General features: G+C 37.5%; 1 protein-coding gene across 2 annotated transcripts in view; it reads left to right on the top strand.

The window, feature by feature from the left end:
• The window catches only part of reep3b (receptor accessory protein 3b), a 29,986-nt gene extending 12,192 nt beyond the window's left edge, over nucleotides 1-17,794 (top strand). The window contains exons 2-8 of one of the 2 annotated variants that reach the window (XM_058793943.1): nucleotides 2,360-2,432; nucleotides 9,167-9,243; nucleotides 9,536-9,656; nucleotides 9,873-9,986; nucleotides 12,953-13,088; nucleotides 15,672-15,808; nucleotides 16,965-17,794. In XM_058793943.1, the coding sequence (XP_058649926.1) occupies nucleotides 2,360-2,432; nucleotides 9,167-9,243; nucleotides 9,536-9,656; nucleotides 9,873-9,986; nucleotides 12,953-13,088; nucleotides 15,672-15,808; nucleotides 16,965-17,045 (739 nt within the window). In that variant the 3' untranslated portion in view covers nucleotides 17,046-17,794. The remainder of the gene's footprint in view (nucleotides 1-2,359; nucleotides 2,433-9,166; nucleotides 9,244-9,535; nucleotides 9,657-9,872; nucleotides 9,987-12,952; nucleotides 13,089-15,671; nucleotides 15,809-16,964) is intronic. The other variant, XM_058793944.1, reaches the window with a different exon arrangement.
• Nucleotides 17,795-18,682: the final 888 nt, after the last annotated feature.

Below are 18,682 nucleotides of genomic sequence, written 5' to 3'. Positions count from 1 at the left end.
AACGCATTTTTTATTTTGGTTGTGCACCACTTATGTGAACCCCTGAGTGTTTTCCACGCATAGTGTGCAGATGTATTTTCATTATCGATTAGTATTAAACCCAGAGAATGATGCGGAGTTCTTCATGTGCAAGCACCACTAAATAAAATGTGAAAATACTTTGACTGTTTTATGTTGTGTCATCCTGCCCTTTATGTTCCCTGGCTAGGAAAATAATGCCTTTCCACACAGATGGTCAAAGTTAAAGAAATAGAAGGAAATCACAAACTTGTTACTGTCATAATAGACTTTGATCTATAGACATAATAGAGTTTTCGGGCTGATATTGGAGTGGGCTTAATTTCTGGGTCACACACTGTCTATAATTGGCAGCGGAAACGGTACAAACTGTCCCCAAATTTAGCTGCACTGCTGAGTCAAGAAGCCTGCCTGTCTGCAAAGACACAGTGTCTCTAAATCTTCCCAGTGCAGAGGTAAAGTTTCAACCTGAGACAGTTCAGCAAAAAGCTACTTTGACTGACTCTTTTAGCCCTCGGGGGAAATGCCATTTTCGAGACACAACCTTAGTATGAAAGTGAAACACTGGTTTTAGAGAGCAGCGTTATCATCTGGGAAACATCAAGCCTGGTTCCTGTCTGTGAAACCTCGGAAAAGTCTGCGTGGCATGTCGAAGCGAATGCTAGCAGAAGCTTTTGTCTGTTATCGCATGCTGTCTAGGCCTCAGGCAGTTTGGGGCCAAAATTCTGTGTGTTACCCTGCTTTTGTGGAGTTTATCCCCTGAACTTATTTGTGTGGGTCCAGATGAGAAGAAAATTTGTTTTGTTTATGGCTTCTCTGATTGTGCATTAATTGCTCGGTGACAATGGAAGTCTTGCACAAGGAGGGGGTTCACTATCATCAGTAGGTTGTAGTATCTTCCACTAATTCCCCAACAAATTTAGTGAAGCAGAACGTAATAAATGGGGCTCGTGTGAGGGCAACAGGCTGCAGTTGAAGGGTTGGCGCTGGGCCCATCTGCCAGTTTATTGGCTTGTCTCAGGTCAGTCGCTCATATAGGACGAAATGGAATAACTTAATGATTTACTGAAATGAACATATCAGTGTGACCCTAATGTCCACTTTCATCTCATGTTTACATTATATCCAATAAAATATAATTTTCCAAACTGGATAATTTCCCAAAGTTAGGACATTGCTCAAAGTTTCTATACACCGAACTAATAAAATTCCGTTATTTACTCACCCTCCAAACCTTTTTGAGTTTTTTTCTTCTGTTGAACACAAAAGAAGATATTTTGAAGAATGTTAGTAACCAAGCAGCTGACAGTAGCCAGTGACTTCCATAGTATTTGTTTTTTCCATACTATGTAATTCAATGGCTACCGTCAGCTGTTTGGTTAACATCACACTTCAAAATATCTTTTGTGCTCAACAGAAGAAAGAAACATGTACAGATTTATATCAAATTTGAAGGCGAGTAAAAAAAATAAATAAATAAAAATACAGAATTTTCATTTTTGGGAGAACTATCTAATTACGTTTAAAGCTGGAATACGCTACATGAGTTTTAAAATCTGAAAAGATTTTATAACCTTGCCAACTTTTAACATGGTTACATAGTAAAACTGGGCATCATACACTAAAAGAGTGATCACACACTGCCAGACTTTTCGTTACAAACACAACAAACTCATGGAGAAGCATGTGCCATTTTGCTAAGAGATGCATGACAAATGAAAATGTGTGTTCTGAAATCAGCTCAAAATATTAAACATTTTTGATATCCGCCGACTGAATGAAATCAAAGTCTGAAGCTAGAAAATCATAGTCTGTGCCCATTAATACACTACACGATTTTCTGGGAAATCTGCCCTAAATCTGTAGACTGCCTCTAACCTTCAGCAGTTGTGTTGTGTACTTCAGCTTTTTGTTGATGTGTCAAGGAGATGCTTCATGAATTTGGTTTATAAAATTACATTAATATTGTCTTAAATATTGTACTTGTGGCCATTTTGGTTTCTTCAAGCAAAAAAAGCTAGTGTTAGTTTTCTAACAGCCCGGCTCTATGGACTGCAGTCCACATGGATTTAATCTCTATTAGGGCATGTTTTACATTAGGTGTCTCCTGCATTTTTGTCCCTTCAGTGTTCTTTATTTTTTCTTTCGGAACGGAAGAAAAGGAAATCGTTGTTTACCTTGTAAACACAATCAGACGGAGGAAGTGAGTGGCTTTTAATAGAGCTAGACACACAGATGGGAGTATCCAAGCCCATTAATCGTCCTGCATTTGAAGAATATCTAGAGATTTACAATTGTTTTCCCTTTATTTATTTATTTTACCCTCTCTTTCTTTGCACAGGCTGGTTTTTGGAAACCTGTACCCAGCGTACTACTCCTACAAAGCAGTGAAAACCAAAAATGTCAAAGAATATGTAAGTATAAAAGCGATGTCCATTCACGTACATTTTTTTTGATTGTTTTTCCATTTAGCAGGCTTTTGATTTTCCAAACCAACTTGCAGTTTGATTGCTACAGGCTCAGTCTGCTCTGAAATAACCTGAAGTTTAGTGTCCCGCTCAAGGGATCAGTAGTGTTCATTAATCAACACTTTTACAACTTTTGGGTTACTAGCCCAGATTTTTAACTGATAAGTCACACCACTCCTTGAAATGAAATGTGAACAGCCCAGCAGATTATTGTTTCTGTGCATGTTCGGGCATGTTGGGAGGGAGTGTGTGTTGGCTTGTATGTCTGGATCAGGTGACACGTTCTCGCTGCACTTAGTTGTTTTAAAAGATCCGCCCTGTGAGAACCCATCCTACATCCTCAGGAGAAAGATCAATTCAGGTGTTATGTTGAAATGCTAATTCAGGTCCAGCCAGAATCAGTGTCATTTATAGTCAGCAACACCTTTAACATTGTGGTGAACCTGCAAAGCAGGATATAATGAAGAAAAAAATTCAGAATGTGGTTTTGCCCCATTGAAGGGGAACCTTCTGTCAAAGTTCTCTTTGTTCTTGTAAAATGATTTGAATGTTTTTTTTTAATTTTAAAATTAAAATTGTGTGTTTTAAATTTGATTTACTTACCTTCCTGTTGTTCCATGGAGCCTAAAGATTCAGATTTTGGGTTTGGAATGACATGAGTGTGAGTAAATGAACAAGTTTTGTTTTGGGGTAGACTATCACTTTAAACATTCCTCTTACTTGGCTGTCATGCCTTTGTCTACTTCAGATGGCTAATTTTAGGTTTCCTTAGTGGTTGTGCTGGTGTTATTTCAGTACCCTAGAAACCTTAGTTATTTGTATTAGTGCTGCATTGCAGTGAATTGAGTTACTTCTACTGTGAAATGCTTTCCCCTCTACTTAAATTGTAGAAGCTATGCCAGGGCTACCTCTCCTAAACAGGACAGTTTATTATTCGGTATTTCAGAAAGCGTCTCACAGCGCATATTCAGTGCAACGAAGCCCGCCGCATTTGTCTGTAGCGCACACGTGCCATATGCGGGAAAAAGCTAAGCTCAGATTTTAAAATAGTGCATTTTTAATACTCGCGTGACAAGTGCGGATGTGAATGACGTCATATGCTATAATCGATTATGATCTATTAATGCATCGATTAATTCTGACACCCCTACTATTAACCCGACTGGTGCTGTCAAAAATTAATCACGATTAATCGCATCCAAAATAAAAGGTTTTGTTAACATTATATACAGTCATGGCCAAAAATATCGGCACCATTGCTAAATATGATCAAATCTGCATTGTTAATTCTTTTGATCTTTTAAAAAATTCACAAAAATCTAACCTTTCATTGGATAATAAGAATTTAAAATGGGGGGAAATATCATTATAAGTAAAATATCTCAGAAGTATATTCCCATTCATATTCACAATTTTGAGCACTCCAGGGTGATTATGAACATGAAATTATCCAGCCATGGCTTCCTGTTTCACAGAAATATAAATAGGAGCGAAAACAAAGCCCAAATTCCCTTAATCATCCATCACAATGAGAAAAACCAAAGAATATATTTCTGATGTGCAGCAAAAGATAATTGAGCTTCACAAATTAGTGAAGTGGCTTTAAGAAAAGAGCTAGAGCAGTGAAAATTCCCATTTCCACCATCAGGGCAATAATTAAGAATTTCCAATCAACACAAAATGTTACGAAACTGCCTGGAAGAGGACGTGGGTCTATATCGTCCTAATGCACGGTGAGAAGGAGAGTTTGAGTGGCTAAAGACTCTCCAAGGACCACAGCTGGAGAATTGCAGAAAATAGTTGAGTCTCGGGGTCAGAAAACCTTAAAAACAAAAATGGTCAAACAGCACCTACATCATCACATGTTGTTTGGCAGGGTTTCAAGAAAAATTCTCCTAGCTCATCCAAAAACAAACTCCAGCATATTCAGTTATCAGACACGACTGGAACTTCAAATGGGACTGGCTTCTATGGTCAGATGAAACTAAAAAATCCAAACATAAACCTCAAAAACAACACAAAAATGGGTCACTGAGCACAAAACCAAGCTTCTGCTGGCCATTCCAGTCCTCTGACCTGAACTCTGTAGAAAATGAGAGGGTTGAACTGAAGAAAAGAAGCACCAACATGGAGCTGGGAATCTAAAGGGTCTGGAGTGATTCTGGATGAAGGAATGGTCTCTGATCTCTTGTCAGGTGTTCTCTAACCTCATCAGGCATTATAGGAGAAAATTTAGAGCTGTTAAACTGGCAAATGGAGGTTTCAAAAAGTATTGAATAAAAGGGTTCCGTTAATTGTGGCCAATGTGTATTAGAGAAAAACATTTATTTCATAATGATATTTCCCCCCATTTTAAATTCTTATTATCCAATGAAAGGTTATATTTTTGTGATTTATTTTTATTTTTTTTAAATAAAAGATCAAAAGGATTAACAATGCAGATTAATTTTCACAGCCGCCTTTGATCATATTTACCAAGGGTGCCGATATTTTTGGCCATGTCTATGTATGTGTACTGTGTATATTTATTGTGTGTATATAAATACACACACATACTGTATATATTTAGAAAATATTTACGTTTATGGCGCTTTTCCACTGCGTGGTACGACTCGGATTATTCATGTGTCGTTATAGTTGCACCGCCTCTACTGCCATGACTCCTGAAAAACTTTTTAATTTTGCGTCGCCCCATCAACCTCTCGCTGGATCCGCTCCTCGGCTATCAACGAAAGGACAGCCTGTACTTCCTCAACAGACAACGAAACAGCCATTTTTTGGTTGTTAAATGAGAGGTGCACTCATTCAAAACAGTTGCATTCGATCCTTCGCTGGCCATGCTGATTTAAATCCAGCGGGTCTGTTGTGTCTCGTGCCGCAAGTTCAGTGACGCAGGCAGTGACGATTCTCTCCGGCCAATCGGTGATCAGCAGAGTTTACTCGTCATGTTTTGGTAACGGTACAGCTCGCTTGGAACCTCGGCCGAGGTGGTACTAAAAAAAGTACCAGGCATTGTACCCAGTGGAAAACCCCCCAAAAGTGAGCGGTACTGAACCGTACCTTGCCGTACCATGCAGTGGAAAAGCGCCACTATACATTTATATATTCATTTTCTTATGTTATATTACATATAAATATATTTAATATATAAACAATATATTTTTCTTAAATATACATGCATGTGTTTGTATTTATATACACACATACATAATAAATATACATATACACACATTATGTAAACAAACTTTTATTTTGGATGCGATTAATCGAGATTAATCGTTTGACAGCACTACTATATACATAGGGCATCGACAGTAATGATTGTCTGAGCATTTACATTTTCTTAGAAAATGGTTCCTGCTGAAAGTCTTCATCTGTTGGAAACCAACAAAATACTATGCAAAACATTTCAGATTTAGACACTGGGAGCAGAGGGGGGATGTTCCAAGAAAAGCTTGCTTAAAGGAATGTCCAATGAACATGTCGAGTATGACAGATATATTGTTTAAAACAAAACAAAACAAATCTATGATTTTTTTTGTTAAAAACTGGCAGCTGTTTCCAGAACCTTACTGTAAAAAATAGTAGCAACATTTTTTTTTATATAATTTTTTTATATGATATGATGTAAATATACCAAAGTACTCAAATCTGTTTTATATTTTTATAATATACTGAAAATCACAATAAAAACATAAGTGGTTAAGGGGTTCATACACACAAATACAGCATTATGGTAACAAATGTGACACTAAAATGCTGCAATAAACATTTATTTAACAATATAAGAAGTAACACAACTGATAACTAAGAAGAAACCATTATGTAAATAAATAAAAAAATAATCACGTGTAGTTTCACAGGGAATTCTGGGAATGTCAATTTACACTTTTCCACTGTAAATTAAAAAGTGGCTTGTTCTTTTGAACTTCCACTTCCAAAGTGATCCGAAATGCTTGCTATATCTATTACGGTTATTTATTGTATATATAGTAAGGGTTTTGATGATTATTTTACATTGTATCTCAGAAAATCATGTTGATGCACTCTTCAGTCTTTTTTATATTAAGAGAGTAATGTAAAAACCACGGTTACAGTAACACACCTTCAGCAGAAGTAAACCAGGCCACTGTTGTGGAGTGTTTCAAGGCAGAAATGTGCGACTTGGAGTTTTGTTAAAGATTAATAAGTGATTATGTCAAAGTAGTCTCATGTTATAATACTTATATTTAATATATACTGGCCTGAATTGCTCTGAAACCAACCGTCAGGCCAACCTTATTGTCAAGCCCATTATATATTTGATCTGTAAAGAGATGCATTGCTCAATGTAGGACACGTTTATGTAAACACCATGACGGACACTAGCAGCCCAAAATCACGGATGTTTATATGCTTTGCTAGAATTTTGAATGTTCCTGAATGTTCGAGTGGAAAGTCAATTTTGGTAAACTTAGACTTTTAATAGCAAACCCTTAGAAAAAAGAAGAAAGCTCAATCGACCGCAAAAGCTGCTTTTTAAAAACATGTCATAACCGTTTCTGCGTCTGCTTTTGAGTGCAGACGGGTAATTGAGAAACCTCTTTCAAATCGCTTTCAAAATAGATCTGGACAAATAATGCTTTGTGTTGCAGGCCTTTTTATAGGGCCGGTGGACTGGAGCTGCTGGTTTACGTTGTGCTTAAAATAAAGTTTAAAGGCAGCTTGACAAAGCCTGTGTTTACTAGCATAGACTAGATGCTCTTAGAAACCGCACTGTGGTTTTTCCACTCGGAGCGAATCTGTACAATGCCTACAACTCCTGTTTGTTAGATAAACAGAGCGGGTCAGCTCATATGTCTCACTGCTCAGTTTAAATGGTGAACAAAGAAACCTCTCCACGGTACACACGTGGAGCAGGAAAGGAATACGTCCATTCACAATCAGGATACTTCAAAAGGTTTTTTTCCGTTGGAAATCCAGGCTACACAACACCGAACAGGAAAGGCATGCTTGTCTTGGACACCAGCCCATTCTTGAATCGCCTTCAACCTGGTTCTTCGAGATGGAACAAAGCGGTGGAAATTCTGCTTACATCTCGCATACTGCTCTAATTGAAGCCAGGTAATTGCAGACTTGTAATAAATAGGATTGTCTGGAGGATTATGGGAGAAAGGCTTCTACATCTGATTAGATTTCTTGCATCGATGCCGTCCGCAACCAAAGCGGTGGATTTCCACAGCGCTCCACCGCTGGTGGATTTCGATTGACGGTTTGTCACGGAGCGGCAGCTTTCCTGCGGCTGATGCAACGCATTGATCTCTCTCAGACCGCTGAAGGTTCATTGGGAGGACACCAATTAAATCTGACGCCTCCTGTCAGGCTGGTAATGCTGCCTCTGCATGGATTCATTTGACTTTGTTCAGTGAGGCTGAAAATATCACCTAATACCTCCGAGAGCTGCAGCTCAAGGCTGGGGATCACATGACTGTCTGCACGGGCGTTTGAAATTGAAATGCTAAGAAGCTGGCTGAAAGCTCGCTGTGGTTGAGAGCAGAGGAGAGGTAGAGCATACCAAACAGGTCCTGCTGCAGAGAGACACACACAGAGAGCTGGGATGGAAATTAATGTCACGGCCATAATGATTTTTTTGTTACACTTGACTGTGTTTCCGTCTCCTCCTAGGAAAAGAGGTGCGCTTGGATTTGTGTTAGCGAGCCACTCTGTGCAGAAAGATTAGGCGTTGTCTCTACTGAATAGAAAAAATGCATGAGTTTTATTTTAATATTCTTTAGCGTAGTACCAGGCGTTTTATGTTTGAGTTAGTGTGGCGCATCTCCTGGCTTTGGCAGTATGTGATCAGTGCTGCATTAAGAGTAGCACTTGGCTTGGAATGCACAGTATATCTGTGCGGTGTATTGGTATTATCCAGTTTTTTTGTTTGTTTTAATTGCCATCCAGCTGTTAGAGGCAGAGGCAGTTTATTCTTTCACCTCAACTAAACAGTTAATCATCAGTCTGTCCATCACAGTGCAACACTGCCCACTTTTTCATTGGCCTTGGTTCTGGAAGTATGTGGAAGTGCCCATAGGGATTTTACATTTTTGCTAAAGAGTTATAAGCCAGGAATCACACCAACCAGCTACAAAGTGAATCACAAAATTACAACTTTGATTTAAAGATTAATTTAAAATTTAAGTATAATAATAAAAAAAAAAAATAATAATAATATATATATAATATAATATAATATAATATATTTATAAATCAAACAAAAAGGTACAAAACTGTGTGAACTCCAATCCCAAGAAATAGTATAAATAAAAAAATAACACATTTTTGTATTTGGGAAGTGATGGGATAATGTACAGCACAATGATCACTTCATGTCAGGGTTTATTTTGAAATATTGACCAGTTTCACCAGTATTGACCAGGGTTTATTTTGCGACAGTGGCCAGGTTTTTTTTTTCTCGGTGTGATGGTTCATATCTATACTCTTTGTTAAAAATAAATTAAAATGTGAACAAACATTTTTATTTTAAATTTAAAAACAAAATCAATAATTGGTTACTGTATAAGTCATATTTTCTATATCAGTGCACTTAAATTTTTTGCTGCTGTTTATTCCTAATTTAGTACATGAATGTGTGTATTATGCATTCCTCAGTGAAAATAACGCTGGTTTTGTTCCTTTTTCAGGTGCGATGGATGATGTACTGGATTGTTTTTGCCCTGTTTACAGTAGTGGAGACTGTCGCAGATCTAACCATAGCCTGGTGAGTCTGACGCTTGAGTCTTCCTTCACACCAGCAATGCGTTTTCCTGATCACAAGCGATTCATGTCGGGCTAAAGAAGCGAGCCGTTTCATTTAAGATCTTGTTTTTGTTTCGCTAGACCAAGGAATGCAGGGAAGCAATCAGGGTTTAATGAAACGAAGTTGCCATTTTAATTTAGAGTAGCACAAATTAATTTGTTGGAATACAGCTTTAATGAGTGTAATTATGTTAGCTGATTAATCAGATGTAACGTGGGTCCTCATATCTCTCTTTCTCCCCTCTGATCTGAAGGTTTCCCCTCTATTACGAGATCAAGATTGCGTTTGTGATCTGGCTTCTGTCTCCCTACACGAGAGGAGCTAGTGTCATCTACAGAAAAGCCCTTCATCCTCTGTTGTCCTCCAAAGAAAGGGTGAATCTATGCTTCATACACTGGTTTTGCAAAGCATTTGAGCAAATATTCTACTATTTTTCACCATAATGCAAAATGAAAGAACAGGCCACCAGTTGAGAACTACTGATCTAGTTCTCCTTTATACATTTACAATACCATATTTGCATATTTTATTCTTCGGTTATGTACTTTGTGACCAGAAAGTACTCAATCTTGCCCTAATGTTCTTTGAAGGAAATTGACGACTACATAGTCCAGGCGAAAGAACGTAGCTATGAGACCATGGTGAACTTCGGCAAGCAGGGCCTGACCATCGCTGCAACTGCTGCTGTGTCCGCTGCTGTCAAGGCAAGTGTGTGTGTGTTGAATATAGACACACAGAATGAGAGAGAGCTGTTTTGAACGGTTTATATATAGTTCTGCCTCTGATATGTAGGTTTATACTGTGTGGGTGTTTCCAATTTCAGTAATGAAGCTAGCTTGAGTCCTTTTAAAAGTCAACATGAGATCAGAACAGATCTTTTTCTTTGAATGTTCTGTGTCACTCAGGAATACACTACTCTTTGAAAGTTTGGATTAAGATAGTTTTGTTGTTGTTGAAATTATTACTTTTATTCAGCATTAAATTGATCATAGGTGACAGTAAAGGCATTTATGTTGCAAACATTTCTATTTCAAATAAATCGTTCTTTTTAAGTCTGTATTCATCAAAAAATCCTTTAAAAAAAATGTGGTTTCCACAAAAATATTAAGCAGCACAACTGTTTTTAATATTGATGCTGCTCAAGAAACATTTATTGTTATCAAATCAGCATATTTGAATGATTTCTGATGGATCATGATATTGAAGGCTGGAATAATGGCTGCTGAAAATTCAGCTTTGCACCACAGGAATAATTTACATTTTTAAATATATTAAAATAGAAAACATTTGTTATTTTAAATTGTAATAATATTTCACAATATTACTGTTTTTACACAAGAGACTAAAGCAAAAAAAAAAATCATACCAACTCCAAACCTTTGAAAGGTAGTGTACATCAGATTATGAAAGTCAATGGTTTCACCTTAACCCTTTTTTTCCTGTCCCTATTCCCTGTGCAACAAAGAGCACAAGTGCACTGGCACAAACCTACATAACCAGCAATAAGCGACACACTAATGACTTTCATTTGCAAGCAAAGGTCACTGTTCCTTTGTGAAAACAACCCAAAGCCATTAGTATAAGTGCAGTAGTAAATGTAATCATGCTGATATCCTAATCAGAAGCAGAACACAGGGCTGCTCAACAGTTTTCATTTGGCCACTGTCCTGCCTAGGCTCTCTCAGAAAAGATGCCGTTATTGAAAGACGTCTCTAAAGTGGAGCCAATGAGCTTGTAAAAGGCTTGTCAATCTTTATTCTTAAATGCTGCCATATTTTCCCCATCATACCTCTTCTTTTTTGCTTTTATCCTCTTTCTGGCATGTTGCTTCTGTTTTCTTTGTGAAATCCTCTCTTTGGCGATGATCTTTTTCTTGTTACCTTGTACTGATATAGACTGCCCTATAGGAATTCTGCAGCCCTGCTCTCTCCAGTGCAGGTAATGCTATAGTGTCTACAGCATGTGGAAAAGCAGTATCATTTTAACAGCTTTTAGCTCATGCTTTCTTTTTCCCATGTTTTTTTTTTTTTTTTTTGCAAACTCAAACATAGTGTTTGTTAAGCACTAATAGTATTATTACATCAGTTTAAAACATTCATGTTATGAGGCCTAAAATGTCCCTATGCAAAGAATGTTTTTTTTGTTAGTTAATTTCATGTTCAGTTTAAGCTCTCTTCCAAAACCCAAGTGTGCTGCATATGTAAGCATTATTTCAAGGCATTTTCAAGTGCTGCCTTCTAAACGTGTGGTCACATTAGCACAATTTTGTCAATATATTCTCGGAAACTAAGTGGAGGCGGGTGCTTAAAAAAAAAAAAGCACTTTCCACAGATATTGAAAAGTGTTCCATAACAGCCTCAGATCTTAAATCTTCCATAGTATCTTATGTCATCAACAATTGGCAAAATAATGAGAGTTAATAATCAAGATAATCAGCGTTGTTTACGTTCAGCGTGCGCACGCTGTCTACTGAACATAAACAACTCTGATTACGTTCTGGGGTACTCCCCAAAATGGCGGAAGATGGTAATTCGGGGGAATGACATGAGGGTGAGTAATTAATGACAGAATTGTCATTTTGGGGTGAACTAACCATTTACGGACATCGATAAAATAGTCCATGTAACATCAGTGGTTCAATCGCAGTTTTAAAAAGCTGACGCAGGAGCCGGTATTTTGACGTAGAACCTGGATGCGCTGCGGCTTGTTTACAAAGAGAGGAATGCACACGCATGCATTGTGGTACTATCGTGAACGCGCGTTGAATTCTGACACAGAAGAGATCAAGTCATTATTTTTGTTTTCTCATATTCTCATTGCTTCATGAAATTTAAGGTTGGTGTTACTATCCCTTTAATATCAAACAAAGATCTACCTATTGCTTTTCATGCCAGAGGCCAGTGTTCTTTTGAACATATTTTATTCATTTGTGCTAGTTTAAGTTGTCTACCAGAATCAACCCTGAATTCATTTTAGAATTATCTAATGCAAACTTTTAAAAGCTTATATAGGTTTTTAAATTTTCCTTTTATACTAATTCAACTTGTTACTCACCATAAAAATAGCCATGGAAGCTGGCATGGTGTTAAATTAAAAAAAAAAACACCAACCAACTAACCATTGTGTGTATTAATAATGTAGTTTTAGGCATGTATTATGCATTAGTTTTCTCCCACAGAAATCAATTTCAAATACCTTTCTGTTGGTCAACGCCCTGAAATACCCATTCACTCGGATTCCGATTGAAATGACTCTATTTTGGCCATGAAATTTTGCAAAACAACAGTAAATGTGAATGCATCTTAAGATACCTTTCAGCCAAATTCTAAGGTGAAAGTACTGTGATGAACTCTGTGTTAATATACTTCTTTGTCATTTGATATTTAAAAAACAAAACAAAACAAAGGCTTCAATTTAATTTCACTGCTGACATGCTAATAATTCCAAACCTACGAGTCTATTTGTTCAGTTGACAACAGGGCAGCTCTCTAGGTAACAGGTCACTTGGAACAGAGCCCAAATCTTATCAGCATTCATTCATACATGCATGCATGTTGTAATGATGTCATGGTTGATGTCCGTGCACTCTTGTTATGCTCAGTTAAAGCTGTCCTGTGTGTTGTCAGCACTGGCGTGTTTATCCTAACTGGGGGCTGTTTTGTCTCTACAGGGTCAAGGTGCCATCACAGAGAAGCTCAGGAGCTTTAGCATGCACGACCTTACCCAGATCCCTCAAGACGACACGTATTCATCATACAGGTCCAACCCAGCCAGAAGAGCCATCATGGACCAACCAGACGGAGCTGGTAATTCTTACCTCTCAGATTAATTATTAACACTCCATCCTTTGTTTCCTTTCACACTGGTGTTTCTCAGCTGTGTTCACAACAGAAGGCAGATGCCTTACTCTGCCTAACAGGCAGAAGCTACTTGGTTTCAAAAGAGCTTCCAGTGTATTATAACGGCACGTCTAATGATGCCGAACAAATGAGCTTCAGAGGTGATCGCGCAAATATTTAATCAACAGCGTGCATATTTTTCAGTATCAATAAGATGAAAACAATAGACAGTTATGAAATAGCCGTCTTCCGACTGCTTCAGCAGACGCCATGTTTATTCTTTCCACCATCTGCCACACAGGGTTGTGGCGTATTAGAAGCACACACTGTCTTCATAAACCATCGTAGTAGACAGGATGTTACGCAAACATTGAATTCAGATGTGCTTTGATGTCGCCTGCGAAGGCAGCATTTTTGAGGTTTCAGACACAGCCTTTGTGTGACACAGCTAGCGGGAAAGTGTCTGTAAAGATGTTTAGTAGAGCAAGTAAAGCCATCGAGCCTTCATAATGATATCTCAACTGAATCTCACACGCTTCTGGAAATCACTGCCGTGTTTGGAGCAAATGGAATGGATTTGGTATTTGTCTCAGGCACGGGAGGGTAATAAGTAATAGCGGCACGTTCCTAGCATGAAAGGTCTAGTGCTGCTTTGTGAGAAGATGAAGAAGAGGAAAAAACAGCTCAGGGAGGCTCTGAGCGGAATACCTAATGTGCTTCTATCTCAGTATGCTAATGCGTCCGCCGCGTTTGAAATTCCGCTGGCATCCAGGTCATTTTCATCTCGACTGCAATGAAGCCATCAGAAAGCCAGCTCTGCCAAAATGGCATTCCCTTTCAGAAGCTCAAAGCCAAGGTGAAAAATCCCGACTGATCAAACGAGCTGCTAATTGCAGTTTGAATTTAAAAACAGGAGGTAGCCTATTAGGAGAAAGGCTCAAGTGTGTTATTTATTTGCTCATGCTTTATTGTTGGCTTTTGCTTTTTCTAAAGGAGTGCAGGTCAGCTTTAAGGGACAGGCATGATATAAAACATGCCTGTATATATTTTTAGGGTCTCCTGTCAGTCATATTCACAAGTATTGGAGTCTTCTGATATTAGAGTGTAGAACTCATATGTGAATGCATATGTCCGCACTGGTTTCATTGGCAATTGTGATTTTATGTGCCCATTAAAGAGCATGTTGTTAGATGCTTTTTTTAATTTTTAAATTCCAAGTCTGTTTAAACTGTCCATTTTAATGAATCAATTAAAACTTTCAATAACAGATTTGTTTGCATCATTACTAAAAAATGTGCTGACTGAAGTTGTGCTTTTTTAGGTTGTAGTTAAACATTCCTGTTAGCTATATTTTGTTATATTGATTTATATAAAAGCAAATTTTTCCTCTATTATAGGCAATATACCGTGTGTGTGTGTGTGTATGTATGTATATATATATGCTTTACTGTGAGATAAGTTATATCTCTCCTGGTTATATGTTGGACTGGCCTTCAGCGCTGCAGAAAATAACAAAGACCTGTCTGCTGCATCTTTATATTTGTCCTCTTTTAAAGCTCTTTCTGCTTAGCTTGCACAAGGTCTTAATGGAACTAGAATAGTTCCGGAAAATTAATCGCATACTTTTTTAAATCCCAAGGAAGTTGTTATATTTCAGTAATTGAAAACAGCGGAGGGTGTGGAAACAAACAAAGGAAAGCTTTTCAGGATCATGGGTTTCTGTATTTCTTCTGCCCCCTTATGGTGGAATGGAGACCTGCACACACCTACAGTTCTGTGCGGTGCGGTTTTGATACAGTATGCAGTCTTGTTGTAGCCTGTCTTTTGGGTGATGGCGTGTGCAGTGAATCTGGCTGGATTGCCGTTAGGCATCCTGGCACAGGCTGGCTCTGCCTAGCTCCCAGCGCTACCCGGGGAGCCCAGAGGTGATGGTGCCAGGAGCGGCCTGAACCCAGCAGCTGCTCTCTCCCTTGCTCTCTTCTCCTACTTGTCCTTTCTCCATGGCTGAAATCACATTCCCACCCTTTACAATGAACTGGATCAGTGGATCTCAACCGGTCAATTGCAACCCAAAAATGATAGGGCAGTGGATGGGAAAAGCAATGCTAAATGCAGAATAATAAACAAATAATCATGCACAGTTACATAAATAAATAGGCTTATCTTGTTAATTGCCATATCTTGTTGACATTCTGCTGTAGTTTGGCACAAATTCATGTCACTTGTTCGTCAAAAACATTTGCATGCTTACAAAAATTTCCTATCTAGCATAATCTCATTTTAATAATTTTTTTATACTATAGGGCCTATACTTTAAAATGTATGTGTTTTAATATTAATGAATACATATGTAAATGTTTTCTGCTCTGTGTTCGATGCAGGACATATTTTTTGTACAGTAGACAATTTTGGTTCAGTGTTACTGGGTTGCCAATGTAAAATCTGGGCGTTAAGACAAAAGCTGTTTGAGGAGCACTGATCTCGATCATGCCTGCTGTTCTGTCTGATCAACATCTTGTTTTCTTAACTCTCAACTTGTTTGTTTTGTAGAGTATTATCACGGTGATGACGATGACAGGAGTGATGACGAGGATAAACCTGTATACTCTGAAGATGAAGCCGTGTCTCATCATGGGCTCAGACGATCTCAGAGTGTCAAGATGACGCGTTCAAAAATGCGCAAAGATGTAAGCCCAACAAAACCTCATAGCACATCTCTATTTTGTGCTTAAAGTAGTTACATTACGCCTGCAAATAGCATTTTAAAAGCCATTTTTTATTTGCTATATTTTAAGAAAACAGGTTACAGTTTGAATGCAGCAGGTTTTAATCGTTTTATAAATAGAAAATATGTATAAAATAAAAACATATTTCCTCCTTTGAACATAGGAAATCATTATTGTAATTTTTCTATAAATGTAAAGGACAATTATATCATTATAATTGCATTACAGTTACTGTTGCTCTAAATATACTGTACTACATGTAGCATTTCTTGCTCATGTAAACCTACATTTGAAAAAATAGCTTACCCAAAAATTTGCTGAAAATATTCTCTCCCTCAGGTTATACAATATGTTGATGAGTTTGTTTGTTCATTGGAACAGATTTGTAGAACTTTACCATTTCATCACTTGATCCTCTGCAGTGAATGGGTGAGAGTCAAAAATGAGAGTCCAAACAGCTGATAAAAACATCACAATAATCCACAAGTAACACTCCAGTCCATCGGTTAATGTCTTGTGAAGCGAAAAGTTGCATGTTTGTAATAAAAATGTTTAAAGTTAAAATGCCTAGTGGGTTTTTTTGTTAGCTGTTTGGGCTCTGTTTTTATTTGCTGTTTGGATTCTGACGGCACCTATACACTGCATAGCATCAGTTGGTGAGCAAGTGATGTAATGCTTTTCTAAATCTGTTCTGATGAAGAAACTCATCTACATCTTGGATGTAAGTTTAAGTTTTCATTTTTGCATGAACTATTCCTTTAACATACCACCTTGGCTATTTGATCAAATTGAATCATCACACCTTTTCCTCTGTTGCATTGCGTTGACGTGCACGCTGAAAGATGCATTTAAAGTTTCGTAGCAACTCACGAATATTCGCAATATTCACATGAATTCGTAACATTTGCAAGTAAGAATTTAAGTTATGCATTTTAGGAACAAACATTATTCAAAAGCATTGTTTTACTACTGTAAAAGTGACATCACTGATGGAAGTTTGCTGTGCCGTTTTTATAATTTAGTTCTTGAATTTATTATTGTTTATGGCTACCCTCTTGACTTGCACTGTGCATGAGTTGAATTATGAAAACTAATGCTTGTCATTCATTGGTCACAGGCGCGTTATGGATCTCTGAAGATCAAAGGGAGGAAAAGACCAGCACTCAATGCCATGACTTACACCAGCATGGACAACTGAGCTGACTACTGATGTGTGGGAAGATGTGTCCACTTTATCAGACAACCAGTGTGTTCATATTCTTCTCTTTCCATAAGGGCTGTGGACTTTCAACTTTTTCACTGATATACCAGCAGATCTATTTATTACTTCTACCAGCAAGTGTGTACATACAGCGAGTGTCATGAGTTAGAGTAGTATATGAAACGTATGGGGTTTGACTGATGGGTGTATTTGTAACGCATGGCTTTATTGGTCTGAATTTGCCATTCAGATGTCTCTGTCTCCAGTATTTGTATTTAGAAATGTGTCCTCTTTGGATGTGGGTTTTATATTTCTGTTTTCGTACTTTTGCTGCCTTTTAGAAGATGTTTTAAGTAGTTTTTACAATTGTAGTTTAGGTAAGAATTCAGATTTTTAAAAACTTGAAAATGATTTGTCAGCATCAGACCAAAAGCGTCTCTTATCAGTAATAGAGGAAATACCAAAGAGAACAAAAGGCAGTGTTGCGTTAATGTTAATACAATTTTCAAATGTTAAAAAAGTCAGCTGTTGTTTTCTTTGTTATTGATGGTACGTGGGTTTAAAGAAAACCCCTTTTGCACATTCTTTAAATCCTCGATTTAAACCTTCACTTCTGGTCTTCATGCAGAATGTTCTTTATCTGGGAGAAAGTCCACACCAATGTAACATCTCTGCTGTCGTGTGGCTGTATGTGTCATTCAAAATGAATGCAATAATATGAATAAAGCTGAAATGTTGTAATGCAATTATTTGTTATTGTTTATACTTTATCATTTAACCAAATATGATTTATACTGGGGATAGGCAGTTGATATAAATGCAAAGCATTGTCAGCAGTATGCTATACGTTAAATCAGTTTGAGTCATTAATAAAAAATTTTAAAAAGCATTTTTTAAGAGAAATAGAATATATTTGATAGATGGATAGATATACTAAACATTTATGAATGTGTCCAGCATCCGTGTAACCTCTCAAAGTTGCTTTAGATAATGCTGGTTGATGATTTGTATTCTGCAGTGTAATGGTAATAAAGTAGGTTTATGGAGGCATTTGACTCCTATATTCTCAAGCACCACTGGCATTAGTTTAGGACAGATGTTGGGCTGTTCTTGTGGAAAGAGTCGAGCTCTCACGACTATTAATGAAGCGTGTTGAGATCCAAAGCAGAACCTGAGCTTTGAGCTTCACTCTGTGTGAGACAGCAGAGGAGTGAAGATGTCTGAAACTCCCATCAGACACACATCATTAAAGTATAATGGTACAGCTTCATCATCTTATCTTCTAACGTTTCTTTCATCCAGGAGCACTCGTGTACTTAATGTTTAAAGTTCCTAAGAACTCAGACTCTGATTTGGTCTCATAAATACAATAAAATAATCAGACTGAATTTAAAACAATATTTGAGATTTGAGCTGGCTTACCTACAAGATCTGTAGGATGTTATTACGCGCATCGTCCACTAGAGGACAGACCTGGTTAAGGTATGTTTACAATTACTGCATTGGGCACAAAAATAAATACATAAATAAATTGTAGTGTAAATTATTTATTAAGTTATTAAGTTTTCAACTTAGACTTATATAAGCTTTGTGGTGATTTTGACTTCCCTTTCTTGAATGTCTCCTTTCTACCC

The sequence above is a fragment of the Onychostoma macrolepis genome, chromosome 12 (genome assembly GCF_012432095.1).
Source record: "Onychostoma macrolepis isolate SWU-2019 chromosome 12, ASM1243209v1, whole genome shotgun sequence".
NCBI classification, from domain to species: Eukaryota; Metazoa; Chordata; class Actinopteri; order Cypriniformes; family Cyprinidae; genus Onychostoma; species Onychostoma macrolepis.
This window is presented reverse-complemented; position numbering and strand designations above follow the sequence as displayed.